The sequence below is a fragment of the Channa argus genome, chromosome 13 (genome assembly GCF_033026475.1).
Source record: "Channa argus isolate prfri chromosome 13, Channa argus male v1.0, whole genome shotgun sequence".
Classification (NCBI taxonomy): domain Eukaryota; kingdom Metazoa; phylum Chordata; class Actinopteri; order Anabantiformes; family Channidae; genus Channa; species Channa argus.
In genome coordinates, this window is record NC_090209.1 from 5,675,682 (window position 1) to 5,698,406 (window position 22,725).

General features: G+C 40.7%; 1 protein-coding gene across 7 annotated transcripts; it reads left to right on the top strand.

Annotated features, from left to right (window-relative positions):
- The first annotated feature begins 44 nt into the window (after positions 1–44).
- Positions 45–22,228, top strand: LOC137140059 (inactive dipeptidyl peptidase 10). 7 transcript variants are annotated; one of them, XM_067528125.1, is made up of 25 exons: positions 45–197; positions 5,108–5,222; positions 6,100–6,195; positions 6,364–6,458; positions 8,701–8,772; positions 12,440–12,492; positions 13,059–13,140; positions 13,612–13,732; positions 13,813–13,967; positions 14,290–14,387; positions 14,569–14,692; positions 15,037–15,078; positions 15,167–15,271; positions 15,622–15,713; positions 16,550–16,597; positions 18,602–18,720; positions 18,832–18,879; positions 19,114–19,212; positions 19,595–19,661; positions 19,775–19,969; positions 20,066–20,120; positions 20,223–20,322; positions 20,425–20,483; positions 20,731–20,803; positions 20,900–22,228. In XM_067528125.1, the coding sequence occupies exons 1-25, from the start codon at positions 159–161 to the stop codon at positions 21,106–21,108; spliced, it is 2,361 nt and encodes a 786-aa protein (XP_067384226.1). In that variant the 5' UTR covers positions 45–158; the 3' UTR covers positions 21,109–22,228. The 7 variants fall into 7 exon arrangements, with proteins under 7 accessions (XP_067384226.1, XP_067384228.1, XP_067384229.1 ...); XM_067528127.1 differs by lacking the exon at positions 19,775–19,969; XM_067528128.1 differs by lacking the exon at positions 20,731–20,803 and having other exon boundaries at positions 20,900–21,083.
- Positions 22,229–22,725: the final 497 nt, after the last annotated feature.

A 22,725-nucleotide genomic window follows, 5' to 3' on the forward strand; every position in this document is an offset into this window, starting at 1 on the left:
GAGAGAGAGAGAGAGAGAGAGAGAGAGAGAGAGAGAGAGAGCACAATCCCAAAACTTGCTAGAAATCAGAGCATGCAGAAGAAGCTCCTGCAGGCACCCGTGCAGCTGCTCGGCGGGTTTGGAGGCTACAGCGACAGAAGAGCTTGTTGCGGAATACAATGATTGCCACAACTCAACAAAACATGACCACGGAGCTGGTATGTGTGCATTTATTTTCGTATACTTTTATTCCAACTTAGTTTTCTTTTGATTCAGAGCAGGTATGTGGATCTCTGCAAGGACATGTGCGCGCGCGCGTGTGTGATTGTGCTTGTGTGTGTGTGCGCTTGTGTGTGGGTATAGTCAGTGGGAGATTGTGAGTGATTGTGAGAAAAATGCGATGACTATTAGTTTATGAGCCTTTTTTCCTACACTTTTCCATCAGTCTTCTGGACACCCGTACTCTGTGCACTGCGGCGCATGCACGACGTCCGCTGTCTTTTACTCTCATTGTCTTTTTGTCCCATTCACACTTTCATCTGCATCAATAACAGTGCTCATTTTGGTCATTCAGATACAGGGACCTCAAAACCGGTCCCAGCAAACTATACGCTCCAGTCTGCATTTGCACAGAAGGGGCTCAAACCCACTGCACTGTCATCACTGATTATCATTCTACCTTGTAGATGTAACAAAGAATGTTATGAATCAATATCTCCTATTTATTGATCATACTCTCAGCATCAGCTCTTACTGATGATGACACATGCATACAGGCAAATGTCTGTGATGAATTATGACTTGTTATGATTCTCAACAGAGTTGTAACATGCTTTCATGTTCCATGTTTTTGTGAAATAAAAGAAAGTTCAGCCTCTGCTTTTGTCAGAACAAACTTGTGATGGCTTAAAGTGTGCAGAATTCAAATTTTATAGAATTTCATTGCCAGGACTTTTGTATCAGAGTAATCATTACACTAGATTGATGTCATTATCAATATCATTGCCTAAATTGTTCATCAAATACAAATGTCGTCTTGATGCATCATTCATTTTCATTTCTGTTTTATCTGCAGTCCAGTGCAACAGTTTAAAACCTTGTCTAGCTGACGAATTAACTAAAGTAACATCTAATTAAATTGTCTCGCTTGTCCTGCAACAGTTTTAATCATGCCACCATCAGTGTGCAGGTGCCCTGACAGAGAAAGAGTTTGAGAGACTAAATTGAACAGTTAAGCTATTCAATAAATGATTTATAAATTGCATGCAATCAGAGGATAGTGATTGAAAGGATGTGCCACACTAATATTTACTGCTTTTTTTCTTTCAAGCTAAACCAGGTGAAAAATATCTGTGTGCTAATTCTGCAGCATTATTACTGTCCAGTCCATCCAAGGGTGCGGGGTAGAACAGACAATCCATTAACTGCAAATGTCGCAGCATCTCACGCCACAGTCTCTTATCAATTTTCTTAAGACTGTATAACGGTTGATAAGAAACAAACCACATTTGCTGTTTTTTAGTGAGGACATTCACTCATTGACATATCCAACTAAGAAAGTAATATCACAATTTCATGCCACACACACTAAAGAATAACTGTGATTAAATTTTGTTTTGATGTTAGGTGTTATGGTTTTGCCGTTCTGATCATGTGACAATATGGCACATAGAGATTACACATAGTTAACACTGCGGACATCTTAGACACACTATTTGTTAATAGAGTATCAGCTTGGCGAAATTAGCCATTCTTTCTCATATTTTAGTCAATTTCATGTTACCCGCAGTTCTCTCGTGTGATTTACTGATGCTGCTTGTTTCTGAAGGCAGGAACTTGTTTGCTGTGACTGGTGGGACATACTGAAGCAAAGCTCCCTCATGCAGGACCTTTTTGTACTATAATGGTGTTACGCATGATGGGGAGCGTGAAAAGAATAAGATAGTAGGGCCATTGTGAAAGTAGCAGAGGCTAAAGTGGCAGGTCTTTCATTTCACTAAGGCTTGTACTGCATTGTCTGGCAATGGCCTCAAGGAGAGAAAAAAAAAAAATCTTCCCAGTTGGTCCCATATGGTGATGCCACCTACTGCCCTTTTGTAATGACAAGAAACACAAGGGGAGAACAGTGGCGCAGTGAGTAGGGGCATAGAAATTCCTCTAGATGTGATGAAAGATAGGCTATAAATCAATAGTGAGCTGTAGAATCTCATTACAACAGCAAGTTGGTTGCAATTTATTCCAACCACACCAGAGTTTCAACCTGCTCTAATGATGAACTTCATTTTAAATTAATGAGAGGTGTCACAAGGCAATACATGTGTGGGCTATACTTGCCAAGCTATACATGTCCTTTGTGAGCAGTTACAGTAATCGGGAGCATACTGTTGGTTATAGTGAGTGCGTTTTACGGTGGCGGTTGTTTCACTGATGCCTCCACCACTGTCGTGTGGAGCAAACATAACTTCACGATGTTAAAAATGGTTTGGATGAATGCAAATTCATAGTCCCCAAACAGCGAGTGTCGCATCCTTCATTTTTCGGCATGCGATTTAGACGGATTCTCCTTTGCTTCAAAGACACAGAAGATGGAGTTGAGCAGGTCTCCTGAGCCTAATTTATGAAATCCTAGCACCACCTGGAATCTGCAAAACCTAGGTCTGGTGCGTGCTGTGCAGTTTGAGTAATTGTGTTTGGTGTGGCTTGCTTTTTCAGTGTGCAAACCCAATCAATACTTGGAATTGTTTGATTTTTTTTCTTTTTTCTTTGTGCAGTACTCTGAGAGAAAATAAAGAGACAGAGTTGGAATCTGTCTGTATGCAGTTTATTAAACTGTTCCAGTATGATACGTAAGGTTTTTAAGTTGAACTTGGAGGAGAGGTCAGTAAAAAGTATGGGTATTCCTCACGGAGGTGTCATCATTTTGCAAGAAACTATTTTCAAAAAAAGGGCATGTATCCAAAATTCTTCTTTACGGCTGTATTCCCACTATTAATTGTTTCCCTCTGGACCTTGTAACACTGTACAGCATATCGATTCTCTCAATTCCCCAAGCTCTGATTGCAAATGAAAGAGCTCTTTTCTCCAGAGCAGTTCTGCACGGTTTGACAAAAATCCTCTCAAGGGGCTTCCTTGCAGAGGCATATCTATAAACATGAAGACCTTTGACACGTATTCTCTCACTTTTTGTTTGGTTGCTTATCTGGGCTTCTAGTCTAATTCCTATGGAATCGAGCACGGTAAATAAAATAGGTGGCTCGCTCAGAAATGTCTTTGTGTGTGATTCATTTTTAATCTGGCTCAGCAAATATATTTGAAATATATTTGCTTGTCCTTCAGAGTGCCACCTGAGATAAAGCCAGCTGGTCTGTCACGCAGCTCAGCTCATCATCACCTCTGCCAACAGTTTGTGCTGAATTTGATTCTCTTATGTATTGTGACCACCAGCCAGTCTGCACTAGCAGCTTTGCCAATTTCACTCTGGGGATTCTGCTCAGAAAATCAGTACCTTATTTGCAACTGTGACAAACTCTTCATTCACACAAATGTGGGATTCTCCCTGTCTGTCCTAACAACAGTCTAATGTCTGGAATCAGGAGAGTGATAAGAGATGTAGATCCCATTACAAGGAGTAATTACACTCAGTAATTACAGTGAGGACTTGTTTGGTGGAATCCGTCAAGTGACAGGATTGAATTTGAAATGTCCTTTTTAACTATGACAGTTCATTTTTATTATAATTTAAGAAATGTAAACATGATACATGACCTCTATTCACAGATTGCAATTTCATACAGCACATTCCCAGTTTGTAATGTTAACAAGGTGAAATTCAAGCTTGCACTAATTTCTGAAAAATGAACACTGTTGAGTCCAACAGAAAGTACTGAGGTTGCAGTACAGCTCATTATGGACTGTATTCTACCAAATCCTTCAAAGACTACAGTAAGCTTATTTATCTGATGGAAGGGTAATAGGGGTTCACTGAGAGATTGTGTGCCTAGAGGGCAGAGGAAGGCGATATAACAGAGTGTTAGAAAGGTCAGTGGATAGACAGTCTTGGACATCAATCACCCAGATCTGTCTTGCTCACAGAGTTCACGCCACTTTAAAGTCATCGTGTAGGTTCAACTGGTGGTTATTTTAATCTGACCATGTTGTAAGATGGCAGCCAAGGACATCTATTAAAGTTGAGACCTTGGCAGGAGTCTGTGCTGGCAACCAGCTGAGGTTTAAATTAAACCAACTTCTTCACATTATCAGCCTTGGCATGACTTGTTAAAACTGATGAAAGTGCGTTTCAAGCATTTTGTGAACTGCAACCCCTGAATTTTCTGTTTTTGTGTGTGTTTGCGTATTGGTAGGTGCTTGATTTTTGGGATGTGTGAGTGGAAAGAAAGAGCTAGATGGGGATATTAAGGAGAGTGTGGTAGATAGCACAAACTCAGGGACAGCTGGTGTCGCCCAGGGAGCACGGAAGAGCAGCTATCTGTTGACCAGTGAACTGTGGACATTTGTTGCCTACCTCGCCAAGGCCTTGAGGAAGGTGATCTGGAACAGAGAAGCTGTTAGGGGTTAAGGCAGAGGGATGGGCAGACATAATGAAGGCTAAGGTTTATGGCTGTTCTGTGATTGAACTCTTACACTCCAGTGGCCATGTGGCTCCAGCAGTGCCATCCGTTCATTAGGAGGGAGTAAAGCATATCCAGAGAATGAGGAGGGAAACATCTTTTTCCATAGAGACATACTGTGGGATCAGGCCCATCCATTTTTTGGTAACTTTATTTCACCCCCCTTGTGTTTTAGCGATACCACATGGCCCATCAGTCATGTAAGCAGGTGAAACAAGGCGATAGCTAAAAAGAATAATGGTGCTGCCAAAATTTGGGACACAATTAAACTCCAATGTCTTATATGCAACAATTTTATGCCGTTCTCATGTGGAAAATTTGTATAAATCAATGAGGTTTGGTGTCATGAATCCTGGTCTCAATCCCCTAAGGCTAAATGTACCGACATGCCTATCCGGGAGACATTTCTGAGTCTGTTCAAATGATCCAGCACTAATGTCTTCCCCCTAAATTGCGATCACATCCTTCACTGTGTCTGTGTGTGTTCTCCCCAATATCAGGATATGGGAAGCTCAGATGGTCCCCCGCGGAACTGGAGGGGCATAGGAATTGCAATGGTGGTGATCCTGGCTGTTATGTCTCTGGTCATTCTCTCCGTCATCCTCCTTACACCTGGTAAGAAAGTGGGAAAATACAAATAAATGACAAAACTTGTGTGAAGAACTTTAGTGATGCAACAGCAACGTTGCAAAGAGGAGCCGTGACATGAGAAATTAAAGTAATAGTTTAACATTTTCAGTCATGTTCATTCAATTTCTGGTGGAGAGATACATGCGAAGATCCATTAGAGTGTCATGTGTATAATTCAGACACAAAGCTATGATAAGCAGCCAGTTAGTTTGGCTTAGCACAAAGCCTATAAACAGAGGAAAACAGCTAGACTGGCTCCATCCAGAGGATATAAAATCTGCTGCCAACACCTCTAAAGCTGGCAAATTAACACTTTATATCTTCTTTATCAGTCCTGAAACGACGGTGTAAAAAGATATTTTACCATTTTATGATGGGGGGGTTAAGAATCTCTCAGTGACAATTTCTTGGCCCCAAGTAGTTGCCAGGCAACCACAAAATAGTCTCTGAGGGATTAAACTCCCCCCCAGTAAATGGAAAAGTCAATTTTTTTAAACTTTTTGTTTAGATTATGCAAATAAGTTGTAATGATTTAATTAGTGAGCTTTTAAGATATTGGCAGGTGGGTTTTGTTTCTTTTTGACAGTAAAACTAGGTGTTTTCCCCTGTTTCCAGTCTTGTTTAAGGGATATAGTTTATGGGTAAATAACAATATTTCCCAAAATGTTGATTCTAAATGAAAACATGATTTGGGCAAGATTTCTAATATAATTGTTTCAAACACATCAACAGCGACATTGGAAATGCAAATATATGAATCTAATAATGAAGTAGAAATGTAGGTCAGGCTCTAAACATGCACAAGCTTTTCTGTAAACACAAACATTTCTGACGAACTGACTCTGGTTCTCTGCCTTTAAAGATGAATCTCACTTGTTGCTACGATCCCATGTCACCATGGAGGATCTGGAGAGTGAAGACTTCAAAGTGCACGACCCCAGCGTGGCATGGCTGAACGGTAGGAATCCTTAACCTGATTCCTGACAAAGTGCTCATGAAGGTTAAAATCATTTAATGATATGAGACACTGCTTTGCAGAAATAGCAACTGTCCTAGCCTCAGTGGATTTAAGTTGTCAAAGTAGTAACACAGAAACATCTATACCTGAACTGTCCTAACCTGTCAGAAAACGAAATGGCTCTCCGCACCAGAGACGGACACATTCTGATGTTCAGCCTTAACAACAACCTCACCACAGCTCTGCTGGACAACAGCTCCCTGGTGAGTTACAGCAACACAGCTCGTCAGGAAACTTATCAGTATTGATTGACTCATAATCACAGACAGCTGGAAAAAATTGACTGTCCAACAGACAGGGAGGCACTGCGAGATTGGGAGAGAGAGAGAGAGAGAGAAGCTTTTGAGAGCTACTGCTCCACATCCCACAGATGAGACTAAAAAAGATTTGGCAGTCATATCAGCTCGTTTTCCCCGAGTCTGTCTGCTCTGTGAGCCCTCAACATGTGCGTTTAAAGAGAATTTTCCAAGGGGGTAGTTATCTGTGTGTAGGGTAGGAACATGTCCCTACCAATATTTTTTGGAAGGCGGAAATGACCATACCATAGCATTTGGACATAGAACTTTGCATGGTCTTTAGTCTGAATTGGTCCAGATTTTATGGGGTTTGGGTATGTGGCTGCAGCCCCGTAGTCAAAATGCTGTCGCTAATAATAATGGATGAATGAATTCTGGGTAACGGACAGGACAGGACGTTTCTGTCGAGATCTCTAGAGTGGATAATAGCACAGCTTCCGCTAATGTAGTTACTGTGGCTGATTCATGAAAACACTCATTGGCCCAAACAGGTACTGGCTGTGGTGTAAAAAAAAAAAAAAAAATGGCGTAAAGTTTAAAAGCTGCTATTTAATGCTTGGGATATCAGATTATGGCAAAGAATCCATGTGTTGTGTTTTTATGGTAATCAGCCATGTGCTACTGGTGTGAGACAGCTGCAGTTTCCCCGTTTAATTCAGTAAAGAGCGAATATAAAATGGAGTATTTATATAATAGCAGAGTTTAAGTCATACCTTTGTTAAAAATATATTGTGTTTTGTCCTGTGCTGTTCAACTATAGGCTCCTGCTTTATGAATAACTTGACCCTTGCAGTTGACTTTGGTGTTTTTTAAGTTGAAAATGGAATAAGCTAAGCTGTGTAGGCCAATCTAGGTTTCTTAGTTCAACATGTTTTTGCCTTTCTAAACATTCTGGACACATACAGTGCCATAACTGTAAACAGGTGTTCAATGTACATACGTACATACTGAATTGTGCCGTCTCTCAGTCTCAGTCTTCTAGATGTGAACGTTTTATCAAATTATCAAAGGTTCTGAGGACAAAAAAATTACAAAATGAGGTTGTTATGCTGAAGCTCTTGTAATCAGTTACAGGCTAATCTACATTTCTGTATAGCAAAGGGTTCTTTAAAAAAAAAGATGTGGGGGGAGGTGGGGGTGTGGGGGTCACAGTTTGTGTTCCTACCAAAGTCGAGACCAATCCTGCACCCTTGGAATTTTTCAAGTAAGGGCATCATTTTAACACCGCCTCTGCACGACACTGACAGACTTATATGGGTCATCGCCGAGGAGCTTGAAGCAGGCTTGTGTTGTCAGGTTCAAAAGGATTCTCTCCTCAGTGTTGTGCTATGGCTTCTTATCTTTGCTGCTGTCTGCCAGAAAAAAAATCTTTTCTAATTAATCATTAACAAACACCCTAAAAAAAGGACCTGTGGGGACCATTTTAGCTAAAGATAGCAGCAAACCTTAAAATCAATTGGTATCAACAGTAAGTAAAAATATTTTTTTATTATAAAGCATGTGGACCAATGTCCACATTTTAATGCACTGTTTGATAACTGTATTGCTCAACTTAATGCTAATCTAACCTTCAGAGAATATATGATTTAAGAGTGAGGACAGCAAATGCTTCACTCTGATGACGTGTGTCAGCTTATTGTCTAACAATCCCCTTACGGTAAAATCCAAAATACTCAAGCACTCGTTTCAACACAGTGGCTTCTGACACTGCATTAAAACATATTTCCCCCAAATACATTTGTCACTATGTAAATTTGTTATTTCTCCAAAATCTACATTAAAAAAGAGCATTTTTTCTTATGTCAAAATCAATTTTTTGCATTAACTTTGTCAAACCAATCTAAATGATTCAATTTAAATAGCCCTACTTCAGCTATACTTCCCTATATGTCCACATATTTGCTTTTCACTTTCAAATCAGCGTATTCAAAAGTTTCCCACATTTTACGAATAAAGCTGGACATCAGTATAGCAGAGCAATGTCACAAATGGTGAATATTGGGAGCATGTCAATGAATAAAAAGACAAGTCCTAGGGTGGAGCCTTGGGGACCTCCACAGGTCAGACAATTGATCAACAATTGGATACATAGAAGTTAAGATTTGATTAAAAACTATTATAATTTTCCTATGCTTATTTTTTTCTTCAGGACCTGACCACAACTAAATTCCAAGTGTCTGCAGACAAGAGGTTCGTCCTCTTGGCGTATAACATTCGGCGGGTAAGTTTTCTCGGAATGCCAACTTAACTCGCATTTATTCTGAACTATCCAGATTTTTATCATCAGAAAATATCCAGAACATATCTTATCTACCAAGATCAAAGACAAGCTGTTACTGCTCTAAACCCTCCACATGTCTGGCAGGCTGCTAGTGGCTGTGAAAAAGTGATGACATGCATCTTAATCAGAGCCCCATAGAAAGCGCAGAGAGAACATACAGGAGAAGGGGTGTGTACTGTGTGTGCTCATTTCTGCTACTGCAGCAGTCTTTGGCTCTGTAACACCACCCACCAAATGACTGCGATAACATATGGGGAGTTGAATATTTAAACTGGCTGATGGCGAAAGGTGCAGGGGGTTTGAGTGAGGATAGCGGGGGGAGGGGAGGAAGAATGAGATCAAGGAGATGAAGAGGTAAAGTTGGAGCTGCAGTAATGAAATCGCCCTGCTTGTTCGGTGGGGAATTTTAATGAGAGCCTGACAAGAATCACAGTGTGAATTGATTTGGGATAAGACACAGACTCTTTGCTTTATTTTAGCACCACAGTTCAGTTCCTTTGCCAGTACCCCCACCCATCCGCCATCTCGCTCTGTAAATATCCCCACCATTAATAAATTGTTGACTTTTCCCTCAAAGGGCAGGCAAGCTGTGTAATGTTCAAGTAATCGGCAAGGGAGGAAAACAGAATTAGGAGGTAATGAAAGCCCTCAGCACATTCTCTGCATTTTTATTAAAAATCTGAAACCAGATTTAGCTGCTCTCTCTCTCTCGCTTTCATTTGTTCAGTCTTTTCTATCTCTCCAAGTTTCCTTTGGAGATCTGTTTTTTGCTCTGATCCCTGCATATCCTATTTTCTGTGTGTAGGGGGGAACAAATGAGCCTGTTGCTGTGTTACAGCATTCATCACAAACACAGTTGGGTCCATTCTAACTGAATTATTGAGCACTTAACATACGTTCACTTCGTTTTCAGACGTACCTCTAGCTAAAGGGGTTTTGATCTTTGCCCAGTTTGTGCATTGCTTTGGTTAATTTATGTCATGTCATTAGCAAACTTCCTGTGATATCAGCAGGTATGACCTATACTCATGTGCATGCTCAGTGTGAATGCCCACTCAAAGATATCACAAGCAGTGAGGATGCCACCTGGTATCATTTGTATACTGTATTCACAAATGTGTGTGTGCGCGAGTGTGTGTGCGTGCGTGCATGTGTGAGAGCATGGTGGGCATTTTTTCTACATAGGGGATATTCCTTCATTCTCTCCTTCTTTGTCTTCCTCACTCTCGCTCGCTTTTTTCTATCTATCTCTGGGGGGATTTGTGCTGACTGAAGCAGTTTGCACCAGACACTAACTTCGCCGTGTGTAAGAGGGGCAGCACACTACTGAGAGAACAGGAGAGAAAAACCGAGATAGCAGTGGGGAAAAGCCGCGAGCGCCGGAGGGAGGAGAAGAATGGAATATGCACCAATTGCCCTTAGATACACTGCCCACTTGAAATCAGTAAGAGTGGTTATCAAAGGATGACAGGGGATGTGAAAAGGAGACAGCTGCAGTAGATAAAAAGAGATGAGCAGGTTGTGTTTAAAGTTATAACCCTCTTCTATTAAGTCTGGAGGCTTTAGAGAAGGTTTTATGTCTGGTGGGTGAACATATATGGGTTTTGATAAGAGGGTGTACACAGTGAGTTAAAGATTTTGCCACATAGAGACAAGAGAAAGCAGATTTCCTACAGGAAAATGTTTTTTTCTCAAAGCCGGTCTGAATCAAGGAGGTTTTTGTGTGTGAGGACAAAAGCAGAAAGAGAAGACCTACATATTTTTTAAAAGAGTGATGGCGAAATAGTAGATGGAGGTTTGTGGGATTGATGAGCCGAGGCAAACGGAGCGGTGCCAAGACGGTGCAATTTTGGGACAAATAAAATGCCATGGGTGTCGTATCTGCACTCTGCAGCAATTGCTGATGGGCAGTTGTATCAAAGGCGGCGCATTGTGGGAGTGCGAAGAAATGCTTGTGAGGCAGGAACAGTGCTGAGATGGAAGCATGTTATTATCTCTGTAATATGCATCTTGTTGTATACGTCAGATCCCAATATCTGGGCTCATGCAAAGTGTTGTAATCTTTATACATTCCTTTGTCACATAATCGCACGCTATCTTCTAAGTGATTAATCTTTGCGTTGTGCCCCCACCCCCAGTTCTGGCTGCGAGTGTTGGGGAGCGGGCGGGTGGCAAAGGGGGGGTGACGAGCAGCGCAATCTGGAGGATTTATGATATGTTACTGGCAGCAACATTAGAATTCACTCTGACTCTCTGAGATGGATGCCCACTCTCACTGTCTGTTTATCACACAGACACACACATACACACAATAATGCACAGTCTTTGCCAGTGGCTTTATGATGGTAAATCACAAGCTGCATCTCTGAGTTCCTTAACAAATCATAAACAGCTGATTGAATACGCTGCTCATAACAATACTGCCCCCTTCGGTCGTGTAAAGTGACAGATTCTCTAGGGCTCGATCTCTCCTTGTTGTGCGCCAAGGACCCGTCAACTCTGGCTGTCAGCCAGTGCCGCTGCCCTCTCTGCATCCTTTCCTCCCTTCCTGTCTTTGTTTTTTTGTTTCTCTCCCTCACTTTTTCCTTCGGCGTTTGACCAACTCATTCTTACCTCTTCCTGCTCTTGCTGCTGTTGTACCAAACCTCTTCCCTTGTATACTCTGTTGCCCCTTGTGCTCAAACCTTGTACCGCAATCAGATTTCAATTTCATCAAGATAGCCATAGTATTTATTTCCCCTCCTTCATCCTTGCAGCTTTACCCCCTCGTCACTCCATACTTGCATTTTCCAACAACAGACAAGCAACACAGAGGAGAAATCCAATTTCACTGTTAAGTGTTCTGTGTAGAGAATGTGACATTTAATTTATTTAGGGGCTTGTTTTCCGGGAGGCTGAGGCTTTCGGAGGCCAGTGGGCAAATAGCTTCAAATCCGTTGCTTGAAAAAAAAAAAAACAACAACAACTAGAAATCAATATATTACCTAGAATCCATCAGGTAATGCTGTGATCAATTGCAGTTCAGACACACACACACACACACACCCACACACACACTCTCATTGATCCTTTTACCTCTACCTTCTTCAGATTCTGGTGCTTTTGTTCAGGGTCACACTTGCTACTGAGTTGCCGACCACTGTGGAACTCGCTGGGAAAAGCATTAGCTGTAACCATGCTGTTTAATTGGAATAAGATTTTTCTTTTATTGTCATGTTTCTACTGTTGTCTCATTTATTCAGTCTTAAATAAGGAGCGCTCTGATCTAAATTCTTGCTATTCACTAATATTGTAATATGGATGAAACTGCTGACAGTAGTTTAATGACTCGAATAAATGTAGAAGTAAGTTGCGATTGGCCCATTACAAATCACAGCAATGTGATTTCCTTCTACTAGAATGTGTACGTACAGATAAATACAGTATCCGTAAAGTCTTTCTAATTCAGAGGATGTGAATTCAACTCATTGAATGGCTTCAGCAGTGTCCTTCATTACATTTCAGCTTTATTTATACCTGTGTACGAGCATGTGTGAGCAGTAAATTATGTGTGATTATCATGTAAGTGTGGCACACCAGTGTGCATGATGTCCTCTACCTTTTTCAGGTGTTCTCTCAGTCCTTCACAGCATCCTATGCTATCTACAATGTGGCTAATGGGTAGGTGGAAATGTGAATGCTAAAGCATGGGCTGCACCGGGCATGAGCGTTACCAAATGCGGACTTGCGGATTGAAACAGTTCCCCCTCAAAATGTGTCTCATCGAGTCAGAGCCTCGATCTGTCCATCTGTCAGACATGCATTTGTCATTTGTCAGTGTTCTCTTCTGGTTCCATTTCCCCAACCCGAGGTTTGTATTGTACTTCAGATTTCACTGCCTGAGATTCATATTCAACATTCTATCAAATGTGGTGGCTGTGGATGATCCCTGGGCCTACTGAGGAATTCGAGAAGATCTTCGACATTGATCATTGCCTGAGTATGTCGTGGATAATTATATTTGCCTGTTCTGAGGGAGAAATGAAAAGCACAACTAGATATTTGGAGAAAGAAATGTTGCACTTTTGCATGAACCGACCCCGTTCTCTGTTTGTTTTCCCTCACTGCATCTTGCTCTTCTGTCCTCACAGTACAGCCAGCGCATGGATGGACCTCAGAGGGCTTTAAACAGGACACCCGTCGCTATCATGGAGGGCTTATATCTGAGGTTTCTGTGTGTGTTCCAGGGATCTGATGGAGATTGACCCTCCAGAGGGGGAAAAGGCAGTGCTACAGTACGCCTGCTGGGGGCCGCAGGGGAACCAGCTGGTAAACCGTGCGCTTTCCCATTTACCTGATGAATGTGCTGTCATCTGCATCAGCTATACCTGTCAATACAATAGGAAGAGTTTCTCAACCTTTACAGTCCACAGTAACACAGCCTATGTATGAATAGGGTCTCCATCATTTCCATAATGATAATATCAGTGGTGCTGTGTCTTTGTCAGAGAGGTTATTGCACTGTCTTTGTTGGTATAATGGGGTTGTTTTACATTCGTGATAAAATTCATCTACCTTCCCTGTAATGTAATTGGCTTTTGCTGCCATGTCAGTGCTCATCTGCAGCATATTATCTGGTGAGCAAAGATGTGTTGGCTCTCGGCCAAGTGTATGCTGCCTGATGATTCATTCACTTTTGGACGGTGTCCGACACTCAGTTCGTGCAGCCAGAGCTGAAGCCTGCAGCCCTATTAAGTTTGATAATGGATTGGCACTGTGTGTCTGTGCTCCTCACACCAGGCCTATGTGTTTAATGGTGATGTCTACTACAAGCCGACTGTGACCAGCAAACCACTGCGTCTGACGACCACTGACCAGGAGCAGAATGTGGTGAATGGGATCTCTGACTGGACCTATGAGGGTAGGATGTATTCCAACCTCACTCTCAGCATGCAAAGTCTGAAGTGTAACATTTATACCACGTACTATATTTTAAAACAGAGGAGGTGCTGCTGACGTATGTGGCCCATTGGTGGTCTATGGATGGAGCCAGGCTGGCGTACCTCAGTATAAACAATTCCGCCACACCTGTGATGGAAATACCTCACTTCTTAGGTGGCGTCTATCCCTCCAATGTGCACTTTCCCTATCCCAAGGTAAAAAAATAAAAAAATAAAATAAAAGCAGTCTATAGTCACACATGTGACTCTGTGAGGCTGTACACAGCTATTCGAGCTAAGTGCTAATGTCGTGATGTACACATGCTCTTAGAGAGATCACTGCATGCTGGTGACAGCAATCGAACATTGTTTAAACAGCCCATAAATTTAAATCATACATATTTTTATCCTAATGATGGCTTAGATAACAAGTCAGGGATCACGAAAATGAGTAATTTATCCTGAGGGGGTCATTTTCATGGCGATCCATCAAATATAGACATTTATGTAATTGTTGTTTTATTTCTTGTGCTTACAGGCTGGCTCAAATATCCCATCAGTAAGTCTGTTTGTAGTGAATCTTTATGGTCCTGCTCACACTCTGGAGATGATCCCTCCTGACTCTCTCAGGGCCAGGTACATTCTTTCCGACTGTAAAAACTGAATTAACTTTTAAGACGTTAGACACCACCTGTCAGAAATGATTTCACTTGTCTATTCATCTTTCCTTTGCTGCTTCTTCTTCTTTTTTTTTTTCATTCTCTTTTACTCTTTCCAATCCTCTCCCCATGTATCATTTTCTGCATCGCCTCTTCAGAGACCGCTACATCTCCATGGTGACTTGGATCAGCAGCACCCGGCTCGCAGTGCGTTGGCTGAATCGTGCTCAGAACCAATCCGTGCTCTGCGTGTGCGAGGCCACTACAGGGGCCTGCTCAGAGGTGATTGGTCATTAGTCATCCAAACGGGCCCTGCTGCAAAACATAGTTGTAATAGAATTTTTTTGTTATGGTTTTCAAATCTGTACTTGCTGGATTAGTAGTTAAGGTCATTTGCTGCATGAGAAGAATATTAAGTGATTGAATGCGTTTTTTTTTACTGCTCGTTCCACTTCTCTAAACTCTCACAGATTTCACCCATTGCCATTTTTTCCAACGCTATATTGTATAACTGATACAATTAATATATGAGCTTTATTTATTCTATGGTTCTTACATGAGCTTGACATGTGGTGTAAATTATGTGTCTGATACATTTGTCATTTTGTATGATTTTAATTATACAGAAACACAAAATGGCCATGGACACAATGCAAAATCAAAGACAGGTATGTGTTTCTTGTATTTTATTAAAGCCTGTTTACACCTAATTTTCTATCACTGTTATTCTCACGACCATTTACTTTTGTTCAACAGGACGTCCCACTGTTTTCAACAGACGGCTCACTGTTTTATACGATCCTGCCGGCAAAACAGGGCGCTCGTGGAGAGTTTCACCACATTGCCGGTCTTTCAGCCCAGGTCAGGTTTTGGACAGTTAACTTTTTTGCCCTTTTTTTACCCTTGATCATTAACATTATAACGGTGGTCACATAAAACAGTGTGTGATAGCACAGTGCCTGAAGTCCACATTTCTCATTAGCAAAGCCATTTGATTGCATTTACCTCCAAATTCTAACTTTTTTAGGGTACTTTTTCTGAACCCACTCTGCAGCCACCCCCCACCAACTCCCTTTGGTTCAACTTTATGAAGCTGTCTTCGTTTTTTTTTTTTTTTTTTCCCTATCTGACATCCACTCCTGCTTTATTGCTGTGCCTATTTTTATTCTGTATATCTGCCTGCTTCATCTCTGTTTCTCTGTGTAACACAGCCTGCCATCCCTTCTGTTCCTCCTCACTTCTTGACATCAGGGAGCTGGGACGTCATCTTGCTCTGTGCCCTAGACGAGAAAGCTGGAAAGATGTATGTGAGAAACAGTGTGTGGAGCTGGGTTGAATCACCCTTCAGAGATCTTATCAGATTGCAGCTGCTTGCTATGAATGTCCAAGTCACAGGAGAGGAGAGCAGGGCAGTCGCCACTATTAAAAATATAATATTTTTCTAGCTGTGTAAGCTGGTAGAGGGCAAATTCCCTGATTAAGTCGGGCTCTGGGTCAATGGTACACATTTATTTAAACGGAAAGACTGTCTATTTAAAAACAAAGTAAAATGACCATTTTTTAACAGTATCATTCATCCTTGCTTAAAAAGCCAAAGCAAATGGCTTCGACTCAGACTTTGCTTGTGGCGATGCTTCGCCACTGAAGCAGACGGTGGATTACAATTGATGAGAGCAGATTATTGCCTAAATCTGTCTTTATCCTGTTGCTCTGAAAGGCCTCTTGAGCATACTGACTGAGGTGTGAGCATCACAGGCAATAAAGGAAAGTCAGTCATACTGCAGCTTTAGACAATTGTTTTCAGTCTCAAAACCCATGGGCTCACACTGCTTTTTGCCTCCGTGTCTCATAATACTCTAACATGTAGTACTTCATGTATGTGTAGACGTGGAGATTCAATGTACATCTTTTGCTCAAGTATTTGAATCACTGTCAATAATAGTGTTTTACAAATACAACTTGATACAAAACTGATTCTATTACCATGCTGAGATATGTGAACGCATAGTTCCGTGTCATGAATAATTGATGTATTCAGAATATTTTGGATAAAGTTAAGATACTCAATGGTGCCTGCAGTTTTTGTTAGCAGTGTTGAGTAACATTTTGTGTCTGTGGTTCATTTTTTTCCCCCATCAGCTATTTCTTAAGCACTGAGGAATCCAGACAAAGTAGACACCTTTACAGGTGAGCATATTTTTCCCTTTGATACGCTGCCTAACCTCAGGGAACAGACCGATCAGGCACCGCATTAAGTGCATCTGTTCAATCTAAGGCAACTCTGCCATTAATTCTACATTTACAAGGTTATAATTTCTCAGTTTTGGGGTTAAAACCGTCAGAAAGGTGATAATTCTGCTCTGTGGAGTTGTGCTGAAGTGCATTATAAGAAGAGGGCATCTAATGTTTTGGCCAATTCATTCATTTTGAATACGCTGTAGCTTCAATACCTGCTACAAGCAGCAAAATGAGATATTTTTCTTATTAGTTGTGTTTCAATTAAAACATTTGTAGAACTACTTTTCAAAATGACGTTCACCCAAATATTCTTCTCTTTTATAGCTTGTAAGATATTATTATATCTTGTTAAACAAGAACCTGATTTTACACCCAAAGCAGTGATGACTTGAGATACCCGCTTAGCTCAACATGCTATAATGCTCACAGTGCTAACATCCGGATGCTTCTTCTTTTATTTGCACGACACAAGCAGGACATGGTATGAGACAAAAAACATACAGCAGTAATGTTTGTAATGTGTGGTTAGAAGACATACAGTATATGTGGTTTGGGTTTGTTTGCACCTTTGTTCTGTGGGTAGGGGATGGATAAAGATGAGTGACTGAGGGTTTGGGGCAACAGGTAAAAGGGGGCATAGGAAAGAGAGAAAGGATGGAAAAAGTTTTGGGCTTAAATGTATAAGCTAATATATACAAATCAAAAGTTTTTATATAGAGACAAATAAAGACATGCTGATAGCACATGATGATAAGGTGCAGATGTTTTACAAGTATAATGTTCCTCTCAGGATGAATTCGAACAAATTGGGTTTTTCCACGTTCACTACATGGTTATATTTGCTAATTGGTATCAAGCACATAATCCTTTTTTTCAGGTTAACTGACTGCAGTCCCAATCATTTAACCTGGAGTGGAGATGTTCACTCCTTAGGGATGTCACATGATCCCCTGACTGACCCTCAGACACTAATAAGTATAACTGAGAACTGAAGCTGATGGGAATGTCAGCAACTTGCAGTACTGGAATTTGAATTTTAAAGCTTGGCACTAGGTGAAAAGTCAGGGAATTAACAAATTTGTTATAATTCATCCTGAGAGGAACATGAATCTCTGCAAAAGATAATATGATAAAAGCTGAGGCATTTTTAATGAAAAAAAATGTGAACCTTGTGGTGGGATTAGAGGATACATCACCTGAGAACCATGAAAGTCTGTAAAGGAACACTGCTCCTCTTCTAGATATTTAGATATTTCACTGGAGAAATTAAAACTGTGTCTGTGTCTGCACAGCTTGATGTAATTAATGCAATAGTTAATGAGATAATTTCATCTAGCCTAATGTGGTAGATGGAGGAGCATACCAGCTGCCTGAAATTGCAATGCACCGAGCCGTGCTGCAGAAGACTTGCTGCACTCTAATGTGTTGAAATGTGGATTCGTAATGTGATTTGCTGTAGTTGCAGTGGGCCCACAGGTAAATGGACACATTTATAAAAGAAAAACAAAATACTCAGTGGACAAGGACTCTCTGTGCCGACAAAAGTGATAAACACACTTGTCTGTTTTCTCATCTACCTCCCTGGTTTCATATCTTTTTATTAGTTTACATAGCTTTGGGCATCAGGAGACAGCTCAATATTATGGAGGGAGGGATAACGGCTTGTTTTAAGCGGGTCTGTGATTAATCCTGATGGAATTTGTACCCAGTGGACTGGAGAATAACATTTAGACAAAACCCAGCGGAGCAATCCCTATAACTGCTTTCATGACTAACCTTACTGGACCTCCTTTGTTTCTGAAAAGTCAAGCCCTTGAGTGGGTTGTCTCTCGACACTGGCACTTTTCCTTAATATCTTGCCAATCAATTGACCCTCTGCCAGAGCACATCCAGCTGCTTTAGACTGTCTGATTGCTCTATAGTGATGTCAATAACAATTCATTTATTTCCTAGTGTGGACCTGGATGGAGTGTTTCAGCGCCAGTGCATTTCCTGCCACCTCCTAGATGGATGTCACTTCTTTAAAGCTGAATTTAGCCCCAATCAAACCCACTTCATCCTCTACTGCTTAGGTAAATTAGAGAGACATGCACACACACATAAACACACTGGCAGTTAATATAGAAATGTCACACTGCTGAGACATTTGGTGTTATAATGATGTCTTTTGAAATACTCCCCAGGCCCAGGAATCCCTAAAGTGACAGTTCACAGTACAAAGGATCCCTCCAGTGAGTCTTACATCTGCCTGTCTGACTATTAACATACGCTCACACACACACACACAGGGTGTCTGCAGTTTCCTACACCATCCTGCAGAAGGCAGCTGATTCAAGCAGACCACGCCAAACATTTATCAACACTGCCCTCTGTCTGTAGATGATATAATCCACAACTTAAACTTACTGCATCTGTCTAGATATTTTGGATGAAAATATGACCCAGTGGTGTTTTATCTCATGTAGGATATGTTGTCCTGGAGGATAACAGCCCTCTGTCTAAAGCCCTGGAGGACAAGAGTCTCCCTGAGACTCTATTTAGGACACTTCCAGCAGACAACTATGGTATAACACCGAAATCATTGATAATATGTTTGGTAAAAGAAGCTAATATTAGGCATTTGATGAGATTCAGTAATAAAATGACGTGTCTTAGCATGTAAAGTGTCTTAGCATGTAAAGTTTCTTAGCATGTAAAGGACAGATATAGATAAGTACTAACCAAATCAATTTTTTTTTCATTTGATGAGTAGATAGTGTGAGTCATGTCTGTTCTTACAGACGTACAAACCGCTTTTTCATGTTAACGTTTTGTTGAAATTAAAGTTTAACTTTTCTTGTTTAAGATTAATTTTGCTACAGTGTGCTACAGAGCTTCAACTGTAGCAGTAATCCCAATGTGTCTGTGAACTGGTGACATTGTTCAAACTCTATTTTCTGTCTTTAGATCTGCACCTGAAATTATCTCTGCCGCAGGGTTATGAGGCCAACCTGCACCCTCTCCTTCTTATTGTGTAAGTCAGCATAAGCTTAGGGCTATTTTATTTCAATGTTTGTGTAAACCCATGGTCTCCGGCTTTTTCTGACTGTCACCACACTAGCAGATCCTGTTTGTCTTGTTGCTCAGTGATGGTGTTCCTGGCGGTCACTCTGTAACGGAGGAATTTGCCCTCGACTGGCCTCAGGTCCTCTCGAGCACACACAGTGTGGCCTTGGCGTGGGTGGACGGCAGGAGCGGAGTTGGCCGTGGACAGAAGACCACCGCTGTGGATCCACGCAAGCTTAGCTCGCTTAGAGTCAAAGATTATCTGGCAGTTGTAGAGTCAGTGCAGTTATGCAACACCATAACAAATGATTTACATGTGAGAATTAAGCCAGTGAAATGAAAACACTAAGGGGTTTTATGATGTTTCCACAGGTTGCTGATGCAACTGCCGTACATTGATGATCATCGGATGGCCCTCTATGGCAAGGTTACAATATTTTTCAAACTAGAAACTCAAATCCCTTGTAAAGCCATAAAAGTTATCATATGCTTTGTTTTTTTTAAGCAATTCTGTGTTTCTCTCCTACAGGCATTTGGTGGTTATTTAACCCTCAAGATGTTAGTTGCAACAGATAAGCTCTTTCAGTGTGCAGCTGCTGTGGCACCAATCACTGACTTCAGGCTTTATAGTGAGTTCCACTCATGATATTCATAGAATGAGGCCATGGGAATAGTGAAGAAGCAGAGACACGGTTCATGTAGTGGAGTAAAAGTCATTCCACTGTTTACAGGTGCTGCATTCTCAGAGAGGTATCTAGGCCTTCCAGCAAAGGAGGAGCACGCTTACTCGGTGAGAATTAAAGCTAATGCTCTGAACTCAGTTATTCAGATGCAAACGGTTTTGAAAAGTTAACAATGATAATAGTGGACGATTCAACTGCACCTCATTTTAAGATCTCTAAAATGATTACAGTATTTATTTTATATATATAAAACCAAACTAAACCTTAATGCTTGCCTTTAAGTGCGGTTTATTGCAGAACAATTGTGTTAGACTGCATTAGGAGTAACTAATGAAGCCCACGTAACCTTTTCAGGCTGCGACTTTGCTAGAGGAGGTTGACAAGTTGAAAGATGAGAATTTCCTCATTCTACATGGAACTGCAGATGGTGGGATGTTGTTCAATTTTATGATGATTTTGTATTGATTTTTTTGATTTTATTTTTCCAGTTTAGATTGTAATTCATGGGTGTGTTTTGTCACAGCGAGGGTGCACTTCCAGCACAGTGCTGAGCTCCTGAGCCGACTGGTAAAAGTGGAAGGCAACTACTCGCTGCAGCTGTACCCAGATGAGGGTCACATCCTGAGAGAGCCCCGTAGCACACAGCACTTCCAACGGACAATGGTAAACTACCTCCAGAACTGCTTGAAACACGGCGTACTCCTAGATACCACAGAGGATGAAGTAGAGTAAGACGACTGAGTCCACAGTTCCTCTTCTTTAATTGTTGGAAAGACTTAATAGACTTTAAGCCATTTTATGCATTACCTTGGGTCAGATTAACAGGAACAAGAGCACAGGAGTGGGGACCAAACACATCAGATTAACACCTACAACTTCTGGAAATATTGTTGTATTGTGTATCTTGTTGCTCACAATTATTTCTGCTGTTATACTGTATGTTTGTTTACAAAATTCACTTGAGATGGCAATGACTGGATGGCTTCTGATTCTGCCAAATGTTTACAAAGATTTTAGAACATGCATGTCATAATGGCAGCATGATGTGGATTTGTTTACATTGCACTTTCTGTGTTTTTGCAGATCTTAAATCATGCTCATCAGTGTTGAAAGTTTAAAATCTGCCAACAGCTACTAACACACTACATGACTTAAAAAATGCCTATTCTTGTAACGAAACTTCCATTTAACGACTGCATAATATGCTTGACATTTCCCATATAGATTCATGGATAAATTACAACTAAGTACAAGATCACTCAACTATTGTGTCAGTTCTGATACCTGCAAGGTGGCTCACATAGACACTGCTCTGGGCAAATTATCTTCAATTGTTAAGATGTCATTTAAAAAAAATAGTTGTTTTAGGTCTTTTGTAGTGTGTTTCTGGCTTAAATGAATAAATTGCACATATCGATCATTCTAAATGTGCCAAATACATTTTGTGGATTTCGTCCACTGGGTTTATTAGCATTACTTGCATTATGTAATTCAAAATGAGTATGCAACTGAGAATAGTACACACAAGCTCTGATTCAAGAAATATTGCAAGAATGTCTGTGTAAGTCTGTCTTTGTACTGTATTTAGAATTACAATATGTTTTTAATACATTTTGGCATTATTATCATATGTTGTGTATTGCAGAATTCAGATATTTCCGTGGACAAGGCAAAGCCCTAATGCTCCAGTCCACGCATTAGTGCGGATTATCAAACTATTAACCAAACCATACTGGGAAACTGCATGCAGTTGGTTTGGAAATGAATGTCCTTGACTCTGGACAACCAATTATTATTTTTCTTTCGCAACACACCTTAACAATAAAGTTTGAACCTCTTGTTTTACAGCAAACTAGATATCTGATTTACTTTGATGCTACATTTTGATGATGTTGGATGCTGAAATTGTAATTATATCTGTGCCACATACACAATGCTCCTTAACTACAACTAGTGAAAGGAAGTACTTAAAACTGATAATTACCAATTAATGCCAAGGTGAATTCTTGCTTGACTATCCTGACAAGAATAGACATCTATAATCAATAAGTAGTTTTGCTTCTACTCATTGAGAACATAAGCTAGTAGGACACTATTCCAAGCCTGGTCCAACTGGTCATTCGTGGTATTTGAAAGTTATGAGCATGTAATAAGGGTCAAATGCATGTAAAAATAAAGCCACAAACAATATTAGTAAAAATACATAAATAAAGAGGTCTGCAACTCAAATTGCAGTACACTCTGGCTGTATTAGTGAAGTCATACACATCTCAACACTACTTATGCACATTTTGACTTTATACATTTTAGGTTTCAGAGTTGACTATACTAACAGTGTTCTACGTTCCT